This window comes from Cannabis sativa, chromosome 5 (assembly GCF_029168945.1).
Source record: "Cannabis sativa cultivar Pink pepper isolate KNU-18-1 chromosome 5, ASM2916894v1, whole genome shotgun sequence".
NCBI lineage: Eukaryota > Viridiplantae > Streptophyta > Magnoliopsida > Rosales > Cannabaceae > Cannabis > Cannabis sativa.
Genome location: NC_083605.1, coordinates 75,369,968 through 75,391,606, shown reverse-complemented (window position 1 = coordinate 75,391,606; position 21,639 = coordinate 75,369,968). Strand labels below are relative to the sequence as shown.

The 21,639-nt window shown below is 34.5% G+C and overlaps 5 protein-coding genes across 10 annotated transcripts in view; 4 read left to right on the top strand and 1 right to left on the bottom strand.

Moving 5' to 3' along the window:
- Positions 1-209: 209 nt before the first annotated feature.
- LOC115717051 (beta-amylase 1, chloroplastic) lies at positions 210-4,684 on the bottom strand. The gene is made up of 4 exons (XM_030645993.2): positions 3,969-4,684; positions 1,497-1,707; positions 1,289-1,405; positions 210-1,198 (listed from the first exon to the last, which is right to left on the bottom strand). Exons 1-4 carry the CDS (start codon positions 4,517-4,519, stop codon positions 401-403), a joined length of 1,677 nt encoding a protein of 558 aa, XP_030501853.2. The 5' UTR covers positions 4,520-4,684; the 3' UTR covers positions 210-400.
- Positions 4,685-5,893: 1,209 nt separating this feature from the next.
- On the top strand, positions 5,894-9,793 carry LOC115717050 (luminal-binding protein 5). Its single transcript, XM_061116109.1, has 9 exons — positions 5,894-5,932; positions 6,105-6,339; positions 6,996-7,263; positions 7,350-7,564; positions 7,663-7,905; positions 7,993-8,472; positions 8,553-8,707; positions 8,796-8,878; positions 8,956-9,793. The coding sequence occupies exons 2-9, from the start codon at positions 6,282-6,284 to the stop codon at positions 9,461-9,463; spliced, it is 2,010 nt and encodes a 669-aa protein (XP_060972092.1). The 5' UTR covers positions 5,894-5,932; positions 6,105-6,281; the 3' UTR covers positions 9,464-9,793.
- Positions 9,794-11,537: 1,744 nt separating this feature from the next.
- LOC115716357 (pentatricopeptide repeat-containing protein At3g26540-like) overlaps positions 11,538-21,639 on the top strand; it is a 29,010-nt gene continuing 18,908 nt past the window's right edge. Inside the window, exons 1-2 of the mRNA XM_030645990.2 lie at positions 11,538-11,575; positions 11,811-11,912. The gene's annotated coding sequence lies outside the window, so the exon portion shown is untranslated. The remainder of the gene's footprint in view (positions 11,576-11,810; positions 11,913-21,639) is intronic.
- LOC115716358 (uncharacterized) lies at positions 11,539-14,105 on the top strand. The gene is made up of 3 exons (XM_030645136.2): positions 11,539-11,575; positions 11,811-11,912; positions 12,111-14,105. The coding sequence occupies exon 3, from the start codon at positions 12,182-12,184 to the stop codon at positions 13,949-13,951; it is 1,770 nt and encodes a 589-aa protein (XP_030500996.2). The 5' UTR covers positions 11,539-11,575; positions 11,811-11,912; positions 12,111-12,181; the 3' UTR covers positions 13,952-14,105.
- LOC115716359 (uncharacterized) lies at positions 18,369-20,622 on the top strand. 6 transcript variants are annotated; one of them, XM_061116113.1, is made up of 3 exons: positions 18,377-18,972; positions 19,485-19,571; positions 19,693-20,622. In XM_061116113.1, exons 2-3 carry the CDS (start codon positions 19,534-19,536, stop codon positions 20,477-20,479), a joined length of 825 nt encoding a protein of 274 aa, XP_060972096.1. In that variant the 5' UTR covers positions 18,377-18,972; positions 19,485-19,533; the 3' UTR covers positions 20,480-20,622. The 6 variants fall into 6 exon arrangements, 5 of the variants coding, with proteins under 5 accessions (XP_030500997.2, XP_060972096.1, XP_060972095.1 ...); XM_061116112.1 differs by having other exon boundaries at positions 18,380-18,972; positions 19,477-19,571; XR_009688029.1 differs by having other exon boundaries at positions 18,381-18,972.

Sequence of the window (21,639 nt, the reverse complement as noted above, 5' to 3'; positions counted from 1 at the left end):
TTACTTCAATATGACACCTAATCATTCATCTATGGTTGCAAAAGAAATTGTCAAATTTATACAATTCAAGATCAAATTAAAGCATCATATTTTTTTTCAGAGAAATAAAATAGAAATAGATCATTACATTAAACAAGCCAACCATTTTTTTTTAAAATATTAGGAAGGCAATGATGTATTACAATACACATAATAAATAAACTTTGGAATAAAGAAGAAAAAAGACTAAGAGATTCATTAAGGGGAAAAAATGAAGCCATTACCACACTTATCAAAATAGTAAGATCAGAAAGTGATCATACTATCCTTATATTCACAGCAATGGTGGTTTTGTGGTTTTTTTTTTTTTAAATATAATAATAACATTTGCTAAGTGGTGCAAATGAAATATCTTTTTTCTCTAACAATAAGCAAAAGCAATTCCAAACTTTGCATCTGACCTGGATGTTAGAAACTGATGGATATCGCCCCGAAAACCTAGCTTGGCTCGAAAAATATTTGCATTCGACATTTGCCTTACGAAACGAGTAAATCGAACCCAATTTTGATATTCGAACATGTTCTTGTCCATCCTCACAAAGTTGAATGAGAAGGAGGGTTTCTCTAGACCGTCGGAGTAAAACTTTGACATCTTCACCACCTGTTGGAACGATCCATCATCCAAATTTGATGCAGCGTTTTCTCCCTCGAGTGGTACATCACACATCCTAGCCGCCAATAGCAACTGCTTGAGATATCCCTCTGGGCTGCTCACAGGGTTTATCTGTTTCTCGTCTTTGTCTTGCATTTCGAAGCATGAGCAGCACAAAGTGAAACCATACTTGCCGAACATACGAACAATAGGTAGGTATCCATCCCTAGTTAAAGTATTGTAGTAGCCAGCAGTCAATTCTGATGGATGAGACTGTGTGCTGTAATGCCAGTGGATTCCAGCCACTTTTGCTGATGTATTAACTTCTGTGCCCCGAAAAACAGTCTCAGCTTCTTTACAAATCCTCTCTCCATGCAGAAGCAACATTCCAGAGTACCATTCAAGAAAAAATTGTCCATAAGGTGTATTCCAAGATCCGGTATCACTTTTGAAAAACTCCGTTTGTTCAGGATTCTGCATCAAATTGCCAGTGCCGATAGGGCCCCCATCTCCCCACTCACGCATCCCAATCTCCCTTGCACAAGCATTGAGAGACGCAAGCATATACTAGCAACAATATTTGGAAAAAAATTAAAATTAAAACCAAAATCAGCATTGGTGCTAAGTATCTTTATCAGACTATAAGTTTCCCCTTACCTTATCGTAGCATTGAAACTCTCCAAGTTCGCGAGAACGCCAAGCCCATGTTAGCTTTTGGCTAGGGCATGAAGGATACCTTAGCTCACCAGCAGGACCCATCCCAACCTGAATTCCCTACAAACCAAAAGCACCTAATTTAAAGATCAAGGCATAGTCATCAATGGTTAAGCCCTCAGTCTGAAAAATTATGATGACATTGTCTTACTGTAATAATAGCACCCAGAAAAGGTCTAAAAGCATCTCTGAAATTCGTCATAAAATCTGTGTATGCTTGGATTGGTGAACGGCCAGACAGAACAGGGAGGACATCACATCCAAGGGAAATGTATTCCATATTCTTTCGACCAAATCTATCAGAATATACTAAATCTGGATTTTTATCTATTTCTTCAAGTACCCAGAGGGGAAGAGGAATCCTTACATACACAAAAGAACCAGATTCAGATTCAGTGTCCCATAAATAAAAAACCATGAAGAAAACACTATCAAGATCAAGTTGATACCCCGAGTAAATATACAACAAATTAAATATACTATATATGCTCTATACCTCAAGTTTCAAGAGAGAAAAAGATATCAGGAGATATTATCCACTTTGAAGAATGATGATAGAGCTCTCACATTGTCAAATAAAATAAAAACAGTATTCTTTTCTGTATGACAGACAAATACGAAAATACATAATTTGTCTCTAATTAGACGGACATAACTGAAACACAATAACAACATTCACCAACCAAGTATACATTTATTTGGATACCAAGGAAAAATGCAACTGTTGACTAAAAGAATCAGGATATTACAAAACACATACCTTTTGGAGCAACTTAAGAATGAGCTTAGCTTATTAGAAACTACTATCACACAGATTGTGGGCACTGAATAAAGCCACAAACCACAAAAAGAAACCAAGTGATACACAAAATTTTCATCATGTACAGATCAATGATAAAAATAAAATGTCTAAAAGGCAGCAAGGAGAACTTAATGTTAGAACTGAAAAAGTCAAGTAGTAAGCCTATCCTAAAACAAACATATTGGAAGCGTGGATCTCCCAGAAAATCAGTTAAACAACTCCAGATAGATCGTGACAGACAGATCGAGATGGCAAGAAATGTATGATATATCATCGAATTGTATATTCAAAACAAGTCCATGAAAATAAAATGAAAGGACAAAGGAGACCCAAATAAAGACACTAGAATTTATATATCTTCAATAAGAAAGTCAACAGCCCAACCATCTACTTGTCTGAGTTTTGTTGGTCATAAATCTTGTCATTTTTGTTAATATTCTTTAGAATGAAGAAGATTGTCTGTACACAGGGCAGCCTAGCCCTTTAGCAGTAGTCCAAAATAGCAACCTAATCAACTTAAAACAACACCGATGAGCAACAAAATATGACTTTGTCAGTAAAAAGAACTTGCAAAAACAAATGTTTACTAATCCCTAATGGGAAAGAAAAATGGGGGCCAAAATCATAAGAATGAACTATATGATGTTTTATCTATTAGGGTTCACCAAAATTTGTTCATAATTATGTAAAACATGAAAACATATAAAAGGCAACAATTTGACTAATACCCTTTTCTCACACTTCCAATTTTCGCATTTAGAATGCAACATTATTCAAATAACTAACACCAAGAGCAAACATTTCAACACACTAATCAACTTAAAACAACACTGATGAGCACCAAAACGAACTCACAAAAACAAAGTTTACTAATCCCTGATGGGAAAGAAAAAATGGGGGCAAAAATCATAAGAATGAATAATATGAAAAGATATTATCTATTAGGGCTCGCCAAAATTTGTTCATAATTGTATAAATAAACACATGAAAATAACAAAGGGAAATTTTCCGAACTAACAGCCTGAAATTGTAAAACTCGCAAAACAACCATTATGATCGTTCGGTCGCATAGTAATTTTTAGTCGCTCATGCATCAACGTGGTTATTTTACTAATAAAAAATTTCGGAAAGTTATTTTACTATTAAAAAATTTCATAAAGACTATTTTAACAAAACACTCAGAACAATTTGACTAATACCCTTTTCTCACATTTCCAATTTTCGCATTATGGCATAGTATACATACAACATTATTCAAATAACTTGTTACCAAGAGCAAACATTTCAACAAACTAATCAACTTAAAACAATGTTTACTAATCTGTAAGAGTAAACAATAGGGAGGGCGAAAATCATGAGAATGAATTATATGATGTTTAATCTATTAGAGCTCACCAAAATTTGTTCATAATTGTGTAAATAAACACATGAAAAGACACAAAGGGAAATTTTCCAAACTAACAACTTGAAATAGTAAAATTTACAAAATAACCACATTGAATTTACACAATTAGAAATGGTCGTTTTATGATCGAACAGTCTAATTTTTGGTTGTTCGAGCAATCAAACGTTATTATTTTGCTAATAAATTTTTTCGTAAAGACTAATTTTACAAAACACACAAATATAAAAGGCAACAATTCAACTAACTACCCTTTTCTTCATATCTCTAATTTTTGCATTAAGGAATAATATACATGCAACATTATTCAAATAACTAACACCAAAAACAAAAATTTCAGCTCACTAATCCAATAATAACACCATGAAAATTATTCCAATAATACTAAATTTGTAAAGGGTTAACGAAATTATACTAACCAATGAGGGTCCCCTGGACCAGTGCCACATTGATGAAAAGCCATAACAGCTCGAACTTTCAATCCACACCTTCGAGCCAAAGCAATAATTTCCAAATACCCTTGCCAATTATAAACCCTAGGCCGATCCCTCTCCACTAGACCCCACCACACCTCCATAACCACACCCTCAACTCCAGCCGCAGCTAAAGCCCTAAACGACTGCGCCATCGCTTTCCGTCGCCGGACTTGCCCGGCGGGACCCACGGCATCCACCGGAAGCGTGACGAAAACCGGCGATCCTCTTCTCCGGCGCTGAGGCGAGAATCCATGAAAAAACTCGTACTGTAAATCGCCGTTGTCTGGGGAAACGGAGCCACCGGCACCGGACGGAGTCGAGGAATTGAAACGCGAAGATACGGCGAGTCGACGAGTTAATCGGAGAGTTCGATTGCGTTGGGAGTTAGTTAAAGCAATGGAAGGGAATCGTGAGAAGGCGGTTGCCGGCGACTCCGTGCGTGTGCAGCAGAAGGAAGCTGAGAAGGTCGGAGCAGATGGAGATGCGATCGCCATTGATGGAGTTTTTAGGGTTTGAAGAAAATAAATAAATAAATAAAAATAGAAAAAATTAAAAATAAATAAATATTTTTATTTATATTATTTATTTTTGGGGTTATTTATTTCTGGGAAGAAATGAGAGATTAGTGTTAAACAGTAGAGTTTGTCTGTAACAGAAAATAATGACTCAATTCACAATCACAGCACAGGGATAACCCAAAACTAATGGGCCTACTTTCAAGGTTGGGCTAAAGAAAATTGGGCCTCAATGTTTTCAAAATTACTACTGAATTTGGGGAATTTTTATTTGAGTGATTTCAAAAAAAAAAAAATACAAAAAAAAATTAGAGTGTAAATTGGTCGGGTCGGATCTGATTCGGCTATGATCCGATCTGATCCAGATTATGTAAGGATTTGCCCCGCCCCGCTAGATCAGATACTCGGATCGGATCAGATCCGACCCAACTTATTCATATCAGATCTGATTCGACTCGACTCTTTTTTTTTTAAAAGAATTTTAATATTAACTTATAATTTTATATCCATTTTTATTTTGTATTAGTATTATTACTATGTTTGATATTAACATGTATTAATAGATTGTATAAAAAGAATATATTTTTAATAAATTCTACCCCAACACCATCAACGGGTCAGGTTTGGGTCCAAGTCAGGGTCCTGGGTCCGAATCCAAGTCTCGGTCTCGGTCTGGGTTCAGGTTCAAATTTAAGTCTAAATCTAGGTTCGGGTCCCAGGTCTCGGTCTGAATTCGGGGTCGTGTTGGGTATTTGAAATCTTTAGTATTTTTTTTAAGGATAACCATATAAGTTAGAGAAAAAAATGAAGGCAAAGTGAAGAGATTTTATATTCAATCCAAATAAATTTACTATCTATCCTAAGATCATATTAAACTAATTTATCAACATAATATTAACGTTGCGATTTATATCATAAAAAAAATGCTCAAAAAAGTTGCCAAAAAAAAACTTGAATATCCAAATAAAATCTTTGAGAAGTGTTTCTGTTCCGAAATGTCTTTAGTTAGTTATTAGAAAATTTCATTTTTTTTGTTTTGTTATTGGGATGATTGATTTTAGTTTTTTTTATTATTATTTTTTATGGTGGTAGATTAATTTTACTTAGTTGTATCAATTAGTTCTTGTGACCATTTATAACTAAATTCTCTATCTTACACATGAGAAATGAGTACACATTTGATTCAAAAAAAACAAAAAAAATACATAAGATTACTTTTCACATTTATTTTTAATTTTTTGAGGAAAATATTTTCGAAATAATAATAATAATAAGAAAAATTCAATTTTTGGTTAATAATATATTCGAAATTCATTGGAAACTAATGGAGTAACCGTGAACGACGCGTTTGCAAAAAAAAAAAATAATAAAAATAAAAATTTTATTATGACCGTGCAAAGCAACATAAATCGAACACGTGGTCAAAATTTAGAAAATCAACGGCTAAGATCATCCCAACAAGAGCTCTAATTTCATTGGCTGGAAGAATGCGTCCTCGAAATCTGATTGGTCCACGTCACATCAGATGACATGTTCCCACGAAAAGCTTTGTTCTGGTGAAGAGACGTGCATTATAATAAACGTAAGGCTTCAATACTATAAAAGGCACGGACTAACGAAATCGAACTCTCAATCTGAAATCTCTCGAAAGCTCCATTGAAGAAGAAAGAGCTCAAAAACCCAAACACTAATCTACGAAGAAGAAGCAGTTAAGCACCGGAGGAGGTTACTGTTCGTCTCCATGGCTGGCTCTTGCAGAGCTCGCGGGTCTCTGATCGTACTCGCAATCGTTTTCTTTGGTGAGCTTTTTAACTATTTCTTTTGTTATTTTCAGATCTGAATGTCATTTCGTATGTTTGTAGTTTGATTCAGAAATGCGATAGATCTAGTACAGGTTAAGCTTGATTAGATTTAGATTAGAGATCAACTGTTTTGATCTTTGAATTTTGTTTGATTTCGTAAGAGTAGTAGTATGGCGATGTTTTACGCATTACTTTCTTTCGCATTTTCTTTGAGTTTAAGCAATTTGAAACTCTTGGAGATTTAGATCTGAATCTTAGCATTAGTTTATTTATCAGTAATGTGATTTTCCTTGATTTGATTTGCTAATTGCTAGTAAGATTATTAGAGTGTGAAATTGTTATAAGTGAGAAGCATAAGAAATTAGACTAGTTAAGCAAATTGATTCGTGTATGTGCTCGTTGAAATGTGTACTAAATTTCGTAATGTAATATAATGGTATAGAAACTAAGTAGATAGGAGCTTTTTTTTTTTTTTGATGGTTAGTAGATAGGAGCTTTGTTACGAACATTTTGGAACGTTTGATTTTCTGATCCATATTTCTGATATGGTTGTCTCTAATGCATGATAATTATCGTACTTCTATTTACGTATTATTTTTCGGATTTTGTAATGAGTAATGGTTTTGTATTAACTTTTCAAATCTGAATCACAGGTGGCCTTTTTGCAATTACTATTGCCAAAGAGGAAGCAACTAAATTGGGAACTGTTATTGGTATTGATCTTGGTACCACTTATTCATGTGTTGGTGTGTATAAGAACGGTCACGTTGAAATCATAGCCAACGACCAAGGAAACCGTATTACCCCGTCATGGGTTGCGTTCACCGAAACCGAGAGGTTGATTGGTGAGGCAGCAAAGAACCAGGCGGCCGTCAATCCCGAAAGGACTATCTTTGATGTCAAGAGACTTATCGGAAGAAAGTAATTCACTTTTCACTTTCTTATTTGTTTGTTGCCTTATTTAGCTTTAGAAGAAAGTACTTAAATTATACTTGAATTTTATCCAGGTTTGAGGACAAGGAGGTCCAGAAGGATATGAAGCTTTTCCCTTTCAAGATTGTGAACAAGGATGGAAAGCCTTACATTCAAGTTAAGATTCAGGATGGTGAGACTAAGGTTTTCAGCCCTGAGGAGATCAGTGCTATGATTTTGACTAAGATGAAGGAAACCGCTGAGGCTTTCCTTGGAAAGAAAATCAAGGATGCTGTTGTCACAGTTCCTGGTGAGTTTTATGAATCTTTTTTAATTTTACCTAATTAACTGACAATTATGTTTTTAAGTTTCATGACTGACTTCTTATTAACCCTTTCCTGTGTTCAGCTTACTTTAACGACGCTCAGAGACAGGCAACCAAGGATGCTGGTACTATTGCTGGCCTCAATGTTGCTAGGATTATCAATGAGCCAACAGCTGCCGCTATCGCTTATGGTTTGGACAAGAAAGGTGGAGAGAAGAACATTCTTGTCTTTGATCTTGGAGGTGGTACTTTTGATGTCAGTATTTTGACCATTGACAATGGTGTGTTTGAGGTTCTTGCCACAAACGGAGACACTCATTTGGGAGGTGAGACTTATTCTATTTCACACACATTTGCTCTTTTTAATTCCGTGGAATTTTGTTGAACGTGCTTCTTTTTGCTCCTGCCTTCAGGTGAGGACTTTGACCAGAGGATTATGGAGTACTTCATCAAGTTGATCAAGAAGAAGCACGGAAAGGACATCAGCAAGGACAACAGAGCTCTAGGAAAATTGAGGAGGGAAGCTGAAAGAGCCAAGAGAGCTCTCAGTAGCCAGCATCAAATCCGTGTTGAGATCGAGTCACTTTTCGATGGTGTAGACTTCTCCGAACCACTTACCCGAGCTAGGTTTGAAGAGTTGAACGGTGATTTGTTCAGAAAGACCATGGGACCAGTCAAGAAAGCCATGGATGATGCTGGTTTGGAGAAGAGCCAAATTCACGAGATTGTTCTTGTTGGTGGAAGTACCAGAATTCCAAAGGTTCAACAACTTCTTAAGGATTACTTCGAAGGCAAAGAGCCAAACAAGGGTGTTAACCCTGATGAGGCTGTTGCTTATGGTGCCGCTGTACAAGGAAGCATTTTGAGTGGAGAGGGTGGTGAAGAAACCAAAGGTACAATACACATTACACACATAATTATTTTTATGGATAGACAAAATTACCAAAATACTAACTGAAACTTGTTTATGCAGATATCCTTCTTCTTGATGTTGCACCTTTGACTCTTGGTATTGAAACTGTTGGTGGAGTTATGACCAAGTTGATCCCAAGAAACACTGTTATCCCAACCAAGAAATCCCAAGTTTTCACCACTTACCAAGATCAACAGACCACAGTCTCCATTCAGGTATATATACGATTATATAACAACATGGCATTTTTCCATAGTAAACAATTAATTTCGACTAAATTAAATCTCTTTTATCAATATTCAGGTGTTCGAAGGTGAAAGGAGTCTCACAAAGGACTGTAGAAACCTGGGTAAATTCGATCTCACCGGCATTCCACCAGCTCCAAGGTTGGTTTTCTTCTTATCCATATTGTCATTACTTTACTACTTATCTCAGAGCTTGAAACTAAACACTTATTCAACAGGGGAACTCCTCAAATCGAAGTGACATTCGAAGTCGATGCCAATGGTATCTTAAACGTAAAGGCAGAAGACAAAGGAACCGGTAAATCAGAAAAGATCACCATCACAAACGACAAGGGTCGTCTAAGCCAAGAAGAGATCGATCGTATGGTTAAGGAAGCAGAGGAATTCGCCGAGGAAGACAAGAAAGTTAAGGAGAGAATCGACGCTCGTAACAGCCTAGAAACATACGTGTACAACATGAAGAACCAAGTGAACGACAAGGACAAGCTTGCAGACAAGCTCGAGGCTGATGACAAGGAGAAGATCGAAACCGCGGTTAAGGAAGCTTTGGAATGGCTCGATGACAACCAATCGGCCGAGAAGGAAGACTACGAGGAGAAGCTCAAGGAAGTCGAGGCCGTCTGTAACCCGATCATCACAGCCGTTTATCAGAAGGCTGGTGGTGCTCCTGGTGGTGCAGGTGCCTCAGGTGGTGATGATGATGAAGAATCACATGATGAGCTCTAGACTGATTAAATAGTGTTTTTGATTTCGGGTTTTTTTAAATATTGAAAGTAAAGGAAAAATTTTATAATGCAGAGAAATTTGAGGACATAGACTTAGATTTTGTAGGTTGGTTGGTTAAGGTCAGAAGATGAAGACTATGCTGTAATTTCTTTGATGGGAGAAAAAGAAAAAGAAAAAGAAAAAGAAGAGGGCTGAATTTTTTTCCCCTCTCTTTTCTTTGTTTCTTTTTTTGTTTTTTTGAGGTGAACAAAAAACAAAATACGATTATGTCGGGTTAACTTTGTTACTCATATTTTTGTTAATTTGTTAGTAAACTTTTATTTTCTCTACTCATGATAATTGCTAAAAGAAGCCATTAGTGTTTTTAGTAATACTTTTTATTTTTACTTACATTAGTTAATGAAACTAAAATTTGTGTACACGTCAAAAACTTGTAATGGTAATTTCAGTTCCATTGCACTGTTGAGAAAAATGATGAATTAATACCCCTAAGTTGAGGCCCTCATATCTATCTTTTGATTCAAAATGGGAGATTGGACCAAATCATCCACAAAAATAAGAAGCCCTGCATATTTTGACCAATTTAAGGTAAAAATGAGATTGCACAAAGCAGTGGTTAACCTTATTTTTGCAAATAAAATGAGTTCAACCCCAATTTATCACAAAATATACATATTTGTTTTTCAAAATGGTAGTGTTGGTCCTTTAAAGTAGAGGTGCTGTTATTTTTGTCACTCTCATTGTGAAAAAATTCGATACTCTTCTTATATGTATTGACATTCGCCAACTCATTACAAAATCTTTAGTAAGATTTAGTCATCAATTTGCCAAGGATGTACAAAATCTTAACTCATCAATATGACAATTCTCTAATTATTTATGGATAGAAATTTGATATTATCAAAAAATTTCTTCCTAGTAATTATTTAAGCAATACAAATAAAGAATATTTGCCGTATAAATGCTTTAATTTTTTAATTTCATAAACTTACGTATTATTTATTTTTTTTCGACGAATTAAATACTATATTATATCACTAACTAAAATAATACCTGTCAATTTCAAAATAGAAAAAAAAAATTAACAATAATTATTTAATTATAAAAAACTAAATAATAATAATTATTTTAATTTTTATTATTATTCATTTTAAGATTATTTAATAATTTTTTAAAAAATAAAAATGAATTGGGCCGCTAATATATATATACATATTTTAAATAAATCATCACTTTATTAATTGCAATCCTTTAAAATTACATTATGAAACTAAAAAAAACATCATTACTTCTGATAACACGATCAGCAACAGAATAGGAAGCTCTAGCCAAGTAATGAGCAACACTATTTGCAAACCGCCTAATAAAAAGAACAAACACAACAATCAAACCTTCTAACAAAGTTTTGCACTCGGTAATAACAGTCCCAAAATAAGATGACATAGATAAAGGACTACGCAATGCTTGTACCACAATGAGACTGTCGGTTTCTACAATCACCCCTCGCCAAGATTTCCTTTTTATCCAACTTAAAGCTTCTCTTACCCCAAAGACCTCAGCCAATTCAGGACTAACTTTATCTAGCCTACAACAAGAAATATTGAATCTCTTGCAACATAGACACTGTACACATTTGAAACTAAAAACATAAAATATTTTCTTTCAAATAAAAATAATAAAATATTTATGCCGCAAATATTCTTACAAATAATAATAATAAAGTATTTTTTCATTTTTACACTTTATAGTAATTTTTTTGTATTTTTACAGAAACGGACATAGCAACTGGACAACCTAAATTGCAACTAAAATTCACATGGTAACTCACATAAAAATTATTGAAGCAATCCAAACCGTAAATTAAAAAAAAAAAAAATTAAAAATAGTATACGAAGTAACTCTCATAATAATAATAATATAATTTAATTAAGATAGAGATATCAAAATTATTTTAAGCTACTTAATTTATAAACCTCTTTATTTCTCTGTAATATCATTTCATTTTATTAAAAGCTTCCTCACCCTAAAGTTTCACCCACCATTTCCCTCTCTCTCTCTCTCTCTCTCTCTCTCTCCTCAGTTTCCCCAACGGCAGCCGCTTATCTCAATCAGGTAACATACAAAACATTGTAACTAATCTCTTCAGTTTTTATCTTCTGCTCTTCTCTTCAACAGGATTTTTTATCTCCACTGTTATTCTACTCAGGGTTTTAAGGAACATAATTTTGAGTTCTTAACACACTACTCACATGAAGATTAATCCTGAATTTTATCAATTTCATAAAGTGAAAGCTATGCTTGTTGTGTGTTTGTGTAATTGATATCAATTTCCTTGTGAAATTTTCAGTTTTTCTCATCAATATCAGATTGGTAATGGAGGTATTGCTTAGTCTTGGAGATTGACACAATGCTTGCAATGGCTTCTGCTATGATTTTTGTCCCCAACCAGGTTTTACTTCTTCCTGTTTGCCCAATTTTCACTTCTGTTTAATACCCTTGTCTGTTTGGTTTCTGAGAAAGTTTCATAGATAACTATTCCATAGCTGGTTGTTTGTTGATTTTTACCCTAAAACTTAGAGCTTGAATGTTTAAGTTTCTCATATGGTGACCTTTTCTTTTCTTCTAATCCATGTTTTTCCCAATTCAGGTTGTTTGATTCTTTCTCTCTGAAGATTATTTTAAGCTCTTAGCTCTACTTTGAGTGTAAAACTATACAAGATGTACACTAATTTAGCTAAGACTCCTGCATTTCCATTGGCTGTGAGGACTTCTTCACAAACCAGTTGTTTTAAGCTGTTCTCCACACCAAAGTCACAAACTTTACCAACTGGGTCTTGTCCAAAACCTTATCAAAGATCTGATTCGGTCATTTTCACTGTTTTGCCATTTGGGTCTGGTTGCAGAACAGAAAATATGAATTTTTCTGCTTGTTCATGCTCTAGTATAGAAAAATCAAAGGATATTTCAGGTGGGTTTTGGCTTAAAACTGTTACTGGACATTCTGTTTCGATGAAAGGAAGAGGTTTATCGTATTCATCAGCTCAGAAGGTTAATGGAAGGGAACGTTTTCCAAGAGTTGGGAAGAAGCTCCCTTGGTTGTCCTCGAATAATGGTAATAGAACAAATATAGTGAATGAAACGCCTGCGAAGACTAGTAGTTCGTCTTGGGAGGTATCTGCCCGGAAACTAGATAATAGTAGCAGTAAGTCTTCTTGGGAAGAATCGGCTAGTAGATTTGAGAAGCAGAGTAGCGAGCCTTCTTCAGACGAATTTGTAAAGAAAAGGACTGCATCTCTGGTGGGGAGTAGAGAAAGTAGGTATAGAGAGGCAGATGTGGTTGAGGATGATCAAAGAGAAAACAATTCTAGGGATGTATGGTATAGGAAAAATGTAGGAGAAGTAACTGAAGAAGTTGAGGCTGTTGATGATTCGAGATGGAATAACATTAAAAATAGGTACAGGGGAGTGGTGGATGTAAAAGATGGATATGAGAAACCTGAATTTCGAAGATGGAATAAGCAAGAGAATTGGGGTAGGAAGACATGGAAAGAGGCTTCTGAATCATCTTTGCCTAAGATGGTTGGTGAATGTATTTATGGGGTTGGTCCAGTTCTGGCTGCTTTATCAGCTGGAAGAAGAGAATTTTTCGCATTACATATCCAGGAAGGATTGGATTTGAGTAGTAATAACAGGAAGAAGAAGGACAAGAAAGGTTTCGAGAAAGTGTTGAAGATGGCTGAAAAAATTGGTTTAACCATAAATGAAGTGTCTAAGCATGATCTCAACATGGTTGTAGATAATAGACCTCACCAAGGTTTGGTACTCGATGCTTCTCCGTTAGAGATGGTTAAGATAAAGGAATTGGACCCCATGTCAATCGAGGAAGAGAAGAATTCACTCTGGATAGCTTTGGATGAAGTCACAGATCCTCAGAATTTGGGGGCAATCATTAGATCTTCTTACTTCTTTGGTGCTTCGGGGGTGATCTTATGTGCGAAGAATTCGGCCCCTTTGAGTGGTGTTGTGAGTAAAGCAAGTGCAGGTTCACTTGAACTGATGGAACTAAGATATTGCAAAAATATGATGCAGTTCTTAACATCCTCAGCTGAAAATGGTTGGCGAGTTCTCGGTGGTTCTGTGTCTTCCAAAGCTATTCCCTTGAATGATGTTGTGCCGGGTGAACCAACAATCCTAGTTTTGGGTAGTGAGGGTACAGGACTGAGGCCATTAGTGGAGAGATCATGCACTCAGCTAGTCAAGATTCCTTCTAATGTTCCTGTTGACTTAATCCCGGGTCAAGATGAACAACTCGAAACAGCAGATAACAGTGTTGGAGGCTCGGCTAATGCTGATTTTCGGTCATTTTTGGCTGTGGAAAGCTTGAATGTTAGTGTTGCTGCCGGTGTGCTTATTCATCACTTAATCGGAAATGAGTATTATAAGAATGATTCCACCATTGTTGATCAGCAAATGAACACAGTTGACTGAGAATCAAGCTAGCCTATGCACTATTGTTTAGTTTTTATTTAGTATTTCATAGAATATTGATGTCTTTCTATTTTACTTTTTACCATATTGGTTATTTAGGATCAATTGATAACAAAAAATGGAAAGCAAGTTTAGAATTTTGACCTTTTCTACACCTCTAAAGTGTGAAACTATGGAAAATAATAGGGATTATTTCATGAATAGATAAAAACAATAAATATGATTTTAGGAAATTTTAAATATTTTTATGAGTTTATTTACAAAAAAAATATGCTATGGTACTTTTGTTAATTTATTTATGATGTTTTATTATTTTTTTGTTGTTGTTTTTATGTTATTTTTTTATTGTTATGTAGTTTTTTTGTTATTTTGGTATTATTTTGTAGTTTATAAAATATAGTAAAAATATATATAAAAAACATATTTGAACGTATAAATGTAAAAAAAATTTAAAAAATTAGTGCACAATCTCTCCACTAATGGCATCATCAAAAAAAATTATATCAAGACATATATTGAGAGTTAAAAGGGTAAATACCATTTTAGATCTTGTGTTTTGTAAAAGTTACAGATTGGACCCTGTGTTTTGTTAAATGACAAAATAGACCCTATATTTTCTAAAATAGTAAAAATAGGACCCTGAGCTTAATTTTAGACAACTTTTTTTTTAATACAACCAACTTGAAGATAATTCCTAATTCGAACAGATACAAAAAATGTAAACAATTTTGTCATAGCACTTTTAGATCGAATTATAATTAAACTTTAAAAATCAATTCAGGGTCCTATTTGTACTATTTTAAAAAATACAGGGTCCATTTTGTCATTTAACAAAATACAGGGTCCAATTGGTAACTTTTACAAAACACAAGGTCTAAAATGGTATTTACCAAAAAAAAAATGATTATTTTAAATATTTTAATTTTTTTTTTTTAAAAAAGAAAGCTAATAAGCCAAGAATACGTAAGGCTAATTAGCAATTTTTCTCTCTGAACTTTGACATATACCAAATCATGCCACTTGAATTTTTTTGATCGTTAAAAATTCTCCCTGAATTATTGAGATTATTAAATTTAAGGACTTTTGTCTAATTTCATTCAATTTTACTGTTTCAGTGATTGTTTATGTACTAAACTATATTCCCTAGACTTTGATATCTACCAAATCATGCCCCTTAAACTTTGATATGTATTAAATCATGTCCCCTGAACTTTTATCTATATTATAATTTTTTTACTAAAATTAGACAAAAATCCTTAAATCTAACAATCTTAATAGTTCAGGAGGAATTTTCAACGGCCAAAAAAGTTCAAGGGACATGATTTAGTACATGTCAAAGTTCGGGGGAAATACGTAATGATACACTAGGAGTTGTGATTTTTTTTTTTTTAAAAAAAAAAAAAATCAATTTTAAATATTTTAATTACAAAAAACAAAACCAAAAAGCTGCGTTTTGATGAAATATTAGAAGTTATTATTTTTTTTTAAAAAAAAAATAAAACATAAAAAATGAGAGAGGATTAAAGAAAAAATAAATAAGTATATATTTTATATTAATTAATATTTATAAAATTAATAAAAAAATCAAGGACAAAACAACTAATGCTAATTAAAGAGATTTTAGAGTGTTACGTCACCGTCTTATATTTCTCCGTTACATGGGTGATTCTACAATGCACACCCTTAAAAGGGTTATACTAATGCACCCTTTACCTGTTTCGGTATCCAGGAAAATTTTTTAGTCTATTTTTTTTTTCATATTCATGTACGTTATAGCTATTTAAGATATTTTACAAGATTTTAAGAAATTCGGAATAATTTACAATATAGAAAAAATGTTCAAACAGTCTATTTTACAAGCGTGTAAAATAAAATAGTCACGCGTGCAACAACATATTGCTTGAACGCAATTTTCGGTATGTTAAACTTTTCTAAATTTCTTAAAATTTTGCAGAATGTCTTAAATAAGTATAATTTACATGACCATGAGAAAAAATTTGACTAAAAAATTATTTCGGATACTAAAACAGATTGAGATGTATCGGTGTATCCCTATTAAGGAGGTGCGTTATAGAATTTCCCTATATTGATATATAAATTCTAATTATTACGAGATATTACAATGCTGATTGTATTTTTTTGGGGTATAATCTCCCTTTTAATATTTTTAATATTGCTTGAGGTTGTGTTGGTCTAGTTGAATGAAATTTACAGTTCAAAAAAAATATTTTTTTTAAGAATAATTTGAATTTTTTTAAGTAAAATTAATATTTTTTTAATTAATTTAATATTTTTATTAAGTTTTTTAATAATTATTATTAATCTTTCAATAATAATAATAATAATAATCCACCTCTTTAAAAGGAATACACCGATACACCTCTATTTGTTTTAGTATCCGAAATAATTTTTTAGTCAAATTTTTTCTCATGGTCATGTAAATTATACTTATTTAAGAAATCCAACAAAATTTTAAGAAGTTCGAAAAATTTTAACATGCCAAAAAGTACGTTCAAGCAGTGTGTTGCACGCGTGACTATTTTATTTTATACGCGTGTACAATAGATTATTTGAACATTATTTTCTATATTATAAATTATTCTGAATTTCTTAAAATTTTGTAGGATATCTTAAAGGGAAATTTGATTTTCTATACTTACATATACCTAATATTTTTTTTCCCTAAACTAATACTTTTCTACATTGAAAATATATGACTACTTTTCCAAAATCCAAAAATACCCCTCTCAAAAACTCAAACCTTTCTACATTGAATTTTTTTTTTCAATTTTTCTGGGCTTTTAAGGGGTCGGGTCCGATGGGGCCCGATGCCATCCGATGGGGCATTTTTTTGGGGTTTTGAAGTCGGGTCTGATGGGCTCGATACCAATTTTTTTTTGGGTTTTAAGGTCGGGCCCAATGCCCCGTCCGATGGGGTCTGATGGGCCCATCGGACCCGACCTTAAAAACCCAAAAAAATTAGTTTTTGTGCGGTATCGTGCGGGTCTCAATTGGAGTGGTCTGATAACGATGCTGGTGGCGGTGGGTGGCCGTCCGTCGTCGTGCGGTGCTATCGTTGGCGGTGGGTGGTCGTCAGTCATCGTCGGTGGTGGGTGTGGGTGTACTGTGCGAGAGGGAGAGAGAGAACTTTTGAGCCTTTTGATTTTACTTTTTCAAAGGGGAGGGGTATTTGTGGGAAATTAGTAATGTGGTCATATATGACCAATTTTAATAATTATGGATTTAGGCAAAAAAAATTAGGGTATTGTAAGCATGGAATTTCAAATTTTCCTACCTTAAATAGCTGTAAAGTACATGAATATGAAAAAGGAAATTTAATTTTCTATACTTAAAAAACCTTAATATTTTATTCTTAAACTAATACATTTCAAACTAAAAACAATATGACACTTTTATATAAAACCCAAAAATACCCCTCTCATAACTCAACCCCATCTCTCTCTCTCTCTTTGCTCGTCTACAACCCAAACCGAACCCAACCCAAACCCCCCCTCACCACCGTCCACAACCCAAACTTCCCTTCACCACAGTCCACAATGTCGGCACCCTCCCAAACCAAAACCGATCTCCCACCGCCGGCCCCCTTTTTTTGTATTTTTTTTTTGTGTGATATATGTTTTGGAGTATTGATAGGTATTGATTTTAGGGTTATAATATATAATGTATGTGTTTATGTGTGCACCGTGAGTTTTGTTAGATTTAGGTTCGATTTTAGGTTCAGATCTGAGATTTGGGAAAATTGTAGTTTGGGGAAGACGATGGCCCAATGGGGTCCGATGGGGGGTCCGATGCTTGCGAGTTGGGAAAAAAATTGGGTTGGGTCCGATGGGGTCCGATGGGCACCCCGATGGGGGGTCTGATGCTTGCGAGTTGGGAAAAAAATTGGGTTGTGTCCGATGGGGGGGTCCGATGGTTGGGGCCCGATGGAGTCCGATGGGTCCGATGGGGGGGCCCGATGCATATGCGGGTTGAGAAAAAATAGAGTTGAGTTATGAGAGGGTTATTTTTAGGTTTTAGATAGAAGGTACATCACTACATTCCTTTTAGGTGGCGTTTGGTTGGAGGTAATGAAATGGAATGGAATGGAAAGAAAACAATTTTTATTTCATTCCTTTGTTTGATTGCATTTTAAAGTATTGGAATAGCATTCCAATGGAATGCTCTTTCCACCATTTTGGTAGAATGACTATTCTATTTTAAAAAGAAAGGAATGATCATTCCAATGTAACAAGAAAAAAAATTTAATGATTTTTTTATCAATTTTTTTTTATGCATTTTAAATTTTATTCCATTCCTATTCCTATTCCCATTCCCATTCCCATTCCTATATTTTCATTCCTCCCAACCAAACGCCTTAATTCCTTAAGATAGTGCATTATAATAAGATAGTTACCCAAAATCAAAAAGATAAAACTAAGAATAGGAATAGAAACCGTTTAAAAAAAAAAAGGAATACGAATAGAAATAGGAAAAAAAATATTAATATATACAAAAAGGGGGATTAGGATTATTAAGGATTAGGGTTTGAAAGAAGAAAGAGATAAAGAGAGAAGAACAACAATGTCAGATGATTTAGGGCTTCTTACGTACAATGTGATGATGGCAGAGGATAGGAGGAAGCGGAGGAAGCTTCGTCAATTGTTGGCATCACAACAACCCCAAACCAACAACAACTCTGCTCTCAGCGAGATCGATCAAGATGATGATGATGATGTTATTGCTGATGATGCTCTTCTCGATTACGGTCGCTGGCGGCTTGGGATCAAACTAGAGGAAGAGGAAGAGGAAGATGATGATTTTAATGAGGATGATATTGTTTTTGTTGATGATGACGATTATATACTCATTCATCCACATACTAACAAGCCTATTCAGCGGATCTCCACCACCCGCGTGATCCAGATTGATGATAATGAACGGCGAACTCCGATGGTTGAAGGGCCGACAACTATTCCCACTCTTCCTGATCCTATCCGATCCGATCCGACACAACCAGTTAGGTTAGTTATAATTTAACTTTTTTTTTTTAGTGAAAGTGAATGATTGTGTTGTGAATATTGAGTGGATTGGTTCCTGATTTTTTTTTCAATAAATTAAAATTGGTGTGAATTGAGACCCTGATGATGGTGACGATCATAGAATTGAGCATTGTTATTTTATATTTATAGTTTAGCTTATTATTAAGCTTGTGTGTAAATTTGTCCAATTAATTAGTCTTTGTGATAGAAAATTCTGGATACATAAGAGGGAATTTATTTAGATGAAAAGCTTAATAATAATAATAATAATAATAATAATAATAATAATAATAATCATGACAATTGATTCAAGTAGTCTAAGTCTGATTTGGTTGGTTGATTGTACAATTATGAGCATTAAGTTTGGGCTTTTAATATAGATTATAATCATTCATCAATTCTAAGAGTTTGACTGATTTTGTTATTGAATTAGTTTGATTAAACCATTAGATTAGTGTTGTGATTATTGATGAGATGAAATTGCAGTGGCGCAGGGGTTGATGGGCCAATAGTGGGACCTGAAATTGGTGGCCGCAGCAGAGAATGATGGATTGGAAAGAAAGAAGTCAAGGACAAACCATGTAAATTTAGTCTTTTGCTTTTGGAAATACTTTAGATTCATTCAACAAACAAACTACTACACTTTAGTAATTACTACTACACTTTAGTAATTACTACAAACACTTGTCTTCACATCTTTAGAGAGTGTGAAGTTGCCAGGGCTCTTTCGATATCGGGCAGTTTTCCAATGGTGATAGGTAACTTTCCTGGTTCGTCCATGATAGAGTTTGTGGAACACTTGATGGTGGATATACCGGTCAGCCTCAGGAACGCTTTTTTGGTACACATGGCGTGTGTCTTTGAAGAAATATGGAGACTGAGAAACGGTATTATGTTCAAAGGGGGACAGCCAAATTTAACGACATCTACAATGCGTATCAGGAAAAACTTTGGAGAGTATATGTGCCATTCCGAGAGGGAAGTGTTAAGCCCAAGTACTCCTAACCATTTCCCTTGTGGCCTCGGAAGAGATACTGAACTGGTTTTAATTACTGATGCAGCATGGTCTGCGGGCATGGCTGGGTTGGCTGCAGTTTTGATTAATTTGCGAGATGGGTCTTGGAGGTTCAAGGTTCAGTTGGCAGGGGCAGAGTCTGCTCTGGAAGGTGAAACCAAAGCAATTTGGATGGCTATATCTTGGATTAAACACAGGACAGATGCTTCAATAGGGATAGCCTCAGATTGTTTAATTGCTATCCAGGCCTTGTCAAATGGGAAATGTGTGCCGGATTGGAAGTTCTTCAATATTTCTCTAGCTATTTTAGATTTAGTTAAAAGTTTTAAAGCTTGTAATTTTAGTTTTGTTAAGCGTTCGAACTTGTTTTTTGTTGATGGTTTGGCCAAAAGTGTTAGAGTTTCGACACTGGCTGTTGGTGATTATGTAGGGGAGGGCATTCCCCCTGTAGTGCCCAACTTATTTTCCCAGTAATGAACTTATTGTTCCTTCAAAAAAAAAAAAATACTTTAGACTTGATATGCTCCTCCATGCCATCTTTGTTGAGATATAATCAACTTGATGCCAAAATCAGTACATTCATAATTCCTACTTAGTGTATTCTCTTGAAATTTCAATACTTGTCTCTCAACACTCTCAACAACCATTTGTGCTCAATTTTTTATGCTCTCCTTATCTTATTTTTACAACACTTGTGTTGTAATTTATTACAAGAATGAGTTTAGAAACTGAGAAAAGAAGGTGAAGATGAAGACTAGGAACAACAAGAGGGAAATAGTTGAATAATCATTCTTTTTTGTACTCTATTTTTATTAACGTTATTGTGACTATAGAAGTAATCATCAGATGTACATGTTTATGTCCAAATCTCATGTACATGTTTCTGTCGAAAAAAAAAAAATGTTTATAAATTAAAATCAAAGTTAGACTTCATGTTCATTACAAAAAATATTTTTCGGTATAAAGGATAATTCAGCTGGTAATAAAATTACAATTTTTAGGAATAAACATAAATTACAACTTAACACATAAGTAGAGAGGTGTTTCTGGTGGCACACATAAATTATAATTTAATGTTACCCAACAATTGTATCCACTACAATCGAATCATAAAGGAATAACTTTTTAGTATCCACTCCTCCAAATCTTAGATCCCACAAAAAAGTAACCTAATCCCAAACACGAGCTCCTGAATCCATTACAGGAGTCTTGTTTTTTGGAGTTCCACACCAACTCATTGCGATGCTTCCAAATTGACCACAAGATCATTGTCGCTTCAAGACTTTCTGATGCGTTCTATGTCTTCAAACCAACCTCAAACCAGCTTGTAAAAACCATCGCACCAGGTGCAACAGATGGTACATGACATCGGCTCCAACAACTTTGAGCAAATCTACACCGAACAAGAACATGCAAAGTTGTTTCTGTTGCCGCCAAACAGAAGGGACACCGAGGATCAATTGGGATATTTTTTGTTGAAAGTTGGAACTTTGTTGGTAGACTGTTTGTAGAGACTCTCCATAAGAAATTTAACACCTTGGGGAGAAGTTTCAACTGCCACAACTGACGCCAGAAACTAGAATTATCTAGTATATAACTGCTGGTTTTAACGGTCTGCAGCAAAGTATACGCAC

What these genes read in the sequence shown, in the direction of transcription:
- LOC115717051 (XM_030645993.2), bottom strand. Translation starts at nt 4,519, where the DNA reads ATGGCGATCGCATCTCCATCTGCTCCGACCTTCTCAGCTTCCTTCTGC. An exon ending in GGTCCAGGGGACCCTCATTG is followed by an intron (nt 1,708 to 3,968) that starts GTTAGTATAATT and finishes TGTGTATGTAAG; the next exon opens with GATTCCTCTTCCCCTCTGGG. An exon ending in AGTTTCAATGCTACGATAAG is followed by an intron (nt 1,199 to 1,288) that starts GTAAGGGGAAAC and finishes TATTGTTGCTAG; the next exon opens with TATATGCTTGCGTCTCTCAA.
- LOC115717050 (XM_061116109.1), top strand. Translation starts at nt 6,282, where the DNA reads ATGGCTGGCTCTTGCAGAGCTCGCGGGTCTCTGATCGTACTCGCAATC. An exon ending in ACTCGCAATCGTTTTCTTTG is followed by an intron (nt 6,340 to 6,995) that starts GTGAGCTTTTTA and finishes TCTGAATCACAG; the next exon opens with GTGGCCTTTTTGCAATTACT. An exon ending in GGGTGGTGAAGAAACCAAAG is followed by an intron (nt 8,473 to 8,552) that starts GTACAATACACA and finishes TTGTTTATGCAG; the next exon opens with ATATCCTTCTTCTTGATGTT.
- LOC115716358 (XM_030645136.2), top strand. Translation starts at nt 12,182, where the DNA reads ATGTACACTAATTTAGCTAAGACTCCTGCATTTCCATTGGCTGTGAGG.
- LOC115716359 (XM_061116113.1), top strand. Translation starts at nt 19,534, where the DNA reads ATGATGGATTGGAAAGAAAGAAGTCAAGGACAAACCAT. An exon ending in AGAAGTCAAGGACAAACCAT is followed by an intron (nt 19,572 to 19,692) that starts GTAAATTTAGTC and finishes TCACATCTTTAG; the next exon opens with AGAGTGTGAAGTTGCCAGGG.